Source organism: Capricornis sumatraensis, chromosome 6 (genome assembly GCF_032405125.1).
Source record: "Capricornis sumatraensis isolate serow.1 chromosome 6, serow.2, whole genome shotgun sequence".
Classification (NCBI taxonomy): domain Eukaryota; kingdom Metazoa; phylum Chordata; class Mammalia; order Artiodactyla; family Bovidae; genus Capricornis; species Capricornis sumatraensis.
The window spans coordinates 71,282,444-71,288,443 of NC_091074.1; the positions used below are offsets into that span (position 1 = coordinate 71,282,444).

At 51.1% G+C, this 6,000-nt stretch overlaps 1 protein-coding gene across 2 annotated transcripts in view; it reads right to left on the reverse strand.

Annotated features, from left to right (window-relative positions):
- Positions 1 to 5,546, reverse strand: part of TBC1D2 (TBC1 domain family member 2) — a 42,490-nt gene extending 36,944 nt beyond the window's left edge. For both annotated transcript variants that reach the window (XM_068974455.1, XM_068974456.1), the window contains exons 1-2: positions 5,172 to 5,546; positions 2,389 to 2,530 (exon numbers count right to left, since the gene is read on the reverse strand). In XM_068974455.1, coding sequence (XP_068830556.1) covers positions 2,389 to 2,530; positions 5,172 to 5,546 — 517 coding nt within the window. The remainder of the gene's footprint in view (positions 1 to 2,388; positions 2,531 to 5,171) is intronic.
- Positions 5,547 to 6,000: the final 454 nt, after the last annotated feature.

Here is a 6,000-nt window from a genome sequence, read left to right on the forward strand (position 1 = left end):
CTCAAAGTCAGATGCGAGTCTGTTGGTTTTTGCTCCCCTAGAAGCATGCCTCCGCTTCCTCCCAGGAAGGGTGGAGGCTGGAGAGGTGGGGCAGTCTGCTCTAGACGGCTGATCTGGGGTCTGCCAACTTGTTCAAGGCTCCGGAAATGTCTTTCTGGGGAAGGTTCCTCAGGGCCCCTGTGACCAGGAGGGTGGAGACTGCTATGAGAAAGGCTTCAGAGGAGAAGCCTACATCCTGGCTTCCTGCATCTTACCCCCACCCCACCCCCCAACCCTCTGGTCCCCGGTCCCCCACAGGAGACTGGCGCCTGGTCATTAAGGCAACCACTCCCCTCCTCCCACAGCCACTGCAGGGGCAGGCCCAGAAGAGGCCCACTGAGTGTGCTGAACCAAAGGCATTCTTCTGATAACCTGGTTCTTTGGATACTTGGGAATCCTGTCAACGGAAGGCTTCCTTGGTACTTCTAGTCTAAGGCTGATCTGGCAACTGTGTCATTCAGCCACAGGTTCTGGCATAGTCAGGGCTATTGGGTCTCCCAGAGATGGGAGTGGAGGGTGAGAAGTGCAGAAGCAAAAGCAAACACACCCTTCCCCAAAGAAAGTGCTTAGAAGCATGAAACACACAGAAGGTTCTCTGGGGAAATGATGAATGATTCTCATAAACCATTAAAAAGAAGCATTTACCATGACAGAGTGTACAGACACATTCGGTAACTGCATTATTAGGACAGTTCTCAAGCACTGAGCATTCACTATGTACCTGGCATTATGCTAAGGGCTATATATTCCTTTTCTCACATAATGATAAAATTCAATGTATTCACTCAGTGAATACATTCATTCAGTAGATACCCAATGTGCCTGGCAGGGCATCAGGTACTGAGGATACATGTGACAGAGACATGGAACCCACCTTTGGAAGGTAGAGGGCAGAGACTGACACTAGTCACATTGTGATTAGAACATAATGTTAACTGTCTGCAAAAAGCGTTGAGGGCTCACAGAATCCAGCTGGCAAAGTCCTGGAAAGCTGCCAAGAGGAAGTTAGCAAGGAGATGACAGTGGAACATGGCCGGAGAATGTAAGCAGGAATGTGTCAGGTGGACAAAAATAGGCAGGGACGCCTCTGGTGCTGCTGAAGTACACAGCACAAGGTGGGCACTGGGCGCACAGGCAGAGGTGAGACCAAGAAGGACAAGGCCTGAATCTGGTGCTAAAAAGCTGGGCCTGGGACATGGAGGGCAGCCATGGAAGGGGGTGGGGCTCAGGCTCTCATTTGAGAAAGTTCGCTTGGGCTGCAGCGAAGAGGTCGGGTCTGCGGCGGCAGGCTGGGACACGCGGACACCGGAGAGGAGGCTGCTGTGGTTGCCCAGCTAAAAGTGGAGGCCTGACCCAAGGCAATAGCAGTGAGGGCCTGGATCTGACGTGCAGGCCAGAAAGCAGATATTGCCGGCCTGGGCGACCGACTGGACTGGCTATCTGAGATTCAGGAAGGGGCAATTTTGTAAATGAAGTAAATGAAGGGGCAAATGGTAAATGAAGGCCATTTGCTGGGGGAAGGAAAAGTGGGGAGGATAAAGGCAGATGAGCTCGGTCTGTAATGCATCTGAGTACCAGGGTCTAGGAGGCGGCTGGCCACAGGTCCCGCCTTCGCCCACGGGGGTCCCTGTCAACTGATAGTGAAGCATGTTAGACACGCTACAGCCTTATGGGTGGTTTTTTGTCTCAGTTCTAAAACCTGCCAGTCACAGTCCTGGCTGCAATATGGGTGTGGCAGGGTATGAACTCCAGGACTCCTCCATGCTGAGATGTTTTACGATTTGGGTTCTTATGGGTCACCTGGGGGTGAAGGTTCTGCCCTACAGAAACATGGGATAAGATCACAGATCTACTCGACTCACAGCACAGAAGCATTTATGTCAGAAGCAACAATAATAACTGCATTTTCTCATTAACCTTCCTCACAGGTTGTGAAATTTCTTGTGAAATTGCCATCATCATAATATTAGCTGACGTCTACTGAACTCTGACAATGCTCAGACATCATTCCAACCACTTAAGCTGTGTAGATTCATTTAATCCTTATAATAACCCTAAGAAGTAGGTATAGTTTATTAACCTCATTTTACAGGGAAGGAAATCAAAGCTCAGAAAGGCTAAGCAACTTGCCTAAGACTGCACAGGATGAGGATTTAAAGCCAGCCAGCATGGCCTCAGAGCCTGTTCTTGCCATGGATGCTATACTGTTGCCCTAGCTGATCCTGAGTCACATCCCTGGCTCTCTGCTTCTTTAGCAGAGGACTCCTCCCATTCACTCCCAACAGGTGGGTAGAGGCTTGGTCACCAAAAGCCCTGGGTGTGTGAGTAGAAGGCAAGCCTGTTGGATACCTAGCTCAAGGCGCAGGGCAGGCCCATTCCCAGCCAGGGCAGCGTCGGGGGCAGCAGGAGGTGCAGGTAGGCTGTTGTGGAACTCCCAGCGCTTCATCTGCAGCTGCTGCAGCCAGTACAGCATCACTTGCTTGGTGGCAGCCTGAGAAGCACAAGGGTTAGTTGGCAAGGCCCTGTGTCCACCCGGTGGGACTGGGTGAGGGATGTGAGAAGGTCATGGTTAGTCTGGCAACTCTCTCCTTCCTGAGAAAACAAAACAAAACACTGCCACTGTGGATAGGTGCCCATCTTTGAAACACCACATGCTCCTTGGTCATAGACGATAACCAGGCTCTGATCTTCCACTCAGAGATATCTTAACCATCTGTGCTATGGTGATGATAACACTCGGTCCATAAGGTGGTTATGAGGGTGAAATGAGGGAAGGAAAGTGTCCAGCAGAGTTCCTGACATGCAGCAGGAGCTCAAAATGTGCTCACTGGTTAAAAGAGTTTGGAGGCGTTGAGAGAGAGTGAGAGAGCTTTGAAATTCTGACTTGGCTGGGGCCTGGGTAGCATCACTACCTTCTCGTGAGACATCTCAGTGTCCTAGTCAACTTTGTGGAATGAGGAGAATCCCTCCTTTCTGAGGATGATATGACTGGGACCTGGAAAGTCATATGCACTCAACAACAATACAGTGGCGCCTCCAGGCAGCCCACACAAGGTATGCCTGACGCTGGTCATCAGTCCCCTGGTACTGGATGGTCCACCCACCTACTCTCACATCCATTACGTTGCCTAATCCTCCACTGGGGAAGCAGGGCAGGAGTGCTTGGCCCCTTCTATAAATGGAGAAACTTGGAGAAACTAAAGCTGTGAGGTGGCCCAGGCAGGTGGTGGTAGAGCTGGTCCCAGAACCCAGGTCTCCCGCTTCTAAGCCAGAGACCTGTTATAATTTATGGCCAGGAGATTGTGACTTACAGAGAGAGGGCCTGGGATCAGATGGGCTGCAGAAACTGGGCAGCTCGCTAGGATTAGAAGGTGAGCCTCACAGAGATGACCACAGTCAAGGCTATGTGAGAATATGAGCAAGCAACCAGGGCAAGCCCTCTTCTCAAGAGGGCCACTGGTGAGGTGTGCGGAAGGCTGGGGGGGGTCCATGAAAGGGGCCCTCAGCCTGCCATGGAGGAATCAAATCAGATAAAACGCTGCCTACCTTTCTCTTTCTATATATCAGCGCTTTCCCTGAGAGACCTCAGCTTCTTTCAGGGCTTCACCATGACCTTGTGCTCACAAACTCCCTCTCACACCCAAACATCCCATTTTATTAATTCTCTGGATATGTGTATATTGAGCATCTATGGTATGTGTCAGGGACTGTGGTAGGCAATGGAGACACTGGTGAGCCCACACGGCCCTTCTCCTCTTGAAACTTAAGACTCTATCAAGGGGACATAGACTGCATGTCCTGTTGTTTCCTCATCTGGGGTTCCCTCCCGTCAGTGACTGGCCCAACCAGGCAGTCAGCCAGTTACAAAAGCCATCCTTGACTCCTCTCTCATATCCATAGCTACCTGCATAAGTCTCCTTCCCCGATGCCCCAGCTCGGCCATCGTTTTCTCCCGATGGACTCTCCCCCACCCGCCACTGCAGCCTGATCACAAGACTGGCCTAGTCATTAAAGTGCAACTAAAAGCTGTGAGCTATATCCAGGGGGCTCAATAGATTCTCCATTGGCTGGAAGTGGGGGTGGGAGGGAAGCAGTCCACTGGCACACTGCTCTCTGAGTGGGAATTCCAGAACTCTTAGCCCACACCAATCTTTCTTTCTAGTTAAGTTCTAGGCATTTTCACTTGACAAGAACTTTCTGACCTTGGTTCTGTCAGTTTGTGTGTTCAGTCAACAAATATGTATTGTACCCCCACTAGATGCCAGCAGTAGTCTAGGCTGAGATTAATTCAGTAACTTGTAGGGGCCTGTGATGTGCCAGGTGCTTACATACCTTGTTTTAGTCTCACAAACTATCTAGGTACTAAGAGGTTAACTTGCCCAGAGCCACACAGATAGTAAGTAGCTGATGCAGAATTTGAATCCAAGCCTGTCTGATTTCAAAGCACATGGTCTTTGCAATGCTTCAGGCTTTTCCAGTTAAATATGATAATAAAACAGAACTTACTGATGAGAAAACAGGTTTGGATATGCTTCAATGACCAATGTAGGTTGATCAGTGGAACCTAAGTATTTATCTCCCAATCTCTGCCAATATTTTCTCAGCATTCACTCCCCTTGGCTACAACATCAAGAAAAGTAATTCAGAATCCAGGCCTTGAAAGAGGATTGCAAAGCTCATATCTTGACTGTACTTCAGCCCTAAGTAAGAAAGTTATGGTAACTGCCTAGTTTTTTGTTGTTAAGCTGGTTAAGTCTTGTCTCACTGTTTTGGAACCCAATGGACTGTATCCTAAAAGTTTTGATAGGGTAGTGAGAGGTAGGAAAGCTATGAGATTCCAAGTGTGGGCTACACTACTTTTTAGTGGTGTGACTCAAACCAGTCCCTTTACCCCTTTATGACTCAGTTTTTTGATCCGTAATATAGGTCCATCATCCCGGCCTTTACTGCAGGAACCTAATGAGGAAATGGGTGTGAATGTGCTTTGAAAAGCACAAAACCCTGGGCACCCAGGGTTCACTGAGGTGATCGGGGTCGGTGATTATGATAAGTTTATTGTGACCACCCACCTGTGCTCGGCGGTGCCCTGGGATCCCATCCCGGCCAAAAAGGGAAAAAAGTGCTCCATTTACCTTCAAGGTAATTATCCGGTTGGGAGTCTTGATTTCGAAAGTCCCCTCCTCGGCGTCCGCCTTGCAGTCAAAGACCGCACTGGAGAGGTCGATGCTGTCCAACGGATTCGCATCCTGCGCGGTCCGCGAATAATACAGGTGACATTTCCTCTCGTCGAAGAAGAACCAGCGGGACTTCCAGCCCCGGATGGGCCCCTTGCCACCAAACTTACTTAAATATCCACAGAGTTTTGGGGGGGCCGCCTCCAGGGGCCGGGTGCAGCCCTCCGACTCCTCAGAAAGCGACACCTCGGGGACCTTGGCCAAGCCAGCAGGCTCTTCGGACCACTGGACGGAGGAACCAGACTCCGCGGTGTTCTCCTGCGCGCCCTCCATCGCAGAGGGACTGGAGGTTAGTGGCCCAACCCAAGTCAAATCTTGAAAACTCAGGTGATAACCTTCCAAGAGGGAGTGATCCGACGGGGGCGGGGCCAGTGGTGACCCGCCTCCAGGAGACGACGGAGGGACTCGGTTGGCTGCAGCTTGTGAGCCTCATAGATCGAAAGCCCAGTAGGGACGGATGGCCACGCCCATTCGGGCCTCGGCCTTCACGACACGCCCCGGCACGCCCTCTGCCGGCTCCTCCTTTCCCGCCTACTTCAGGCTTTTCCTCGTTGCCTGTCCGCCATCTTTACTGGGGGCAGCTTCCGGCCTGAGGCGGTCCACAGGTTGAAGGCGTGGTGTCTCTGAATTAGTTAACCCGCCGAAGGGAAACTGAAAGAGACGCGGGCCCTCCGATACACTGCTCTGGTAACTCGCGTAATGACGTGGAGGGGTGGTCCTTTCTCGC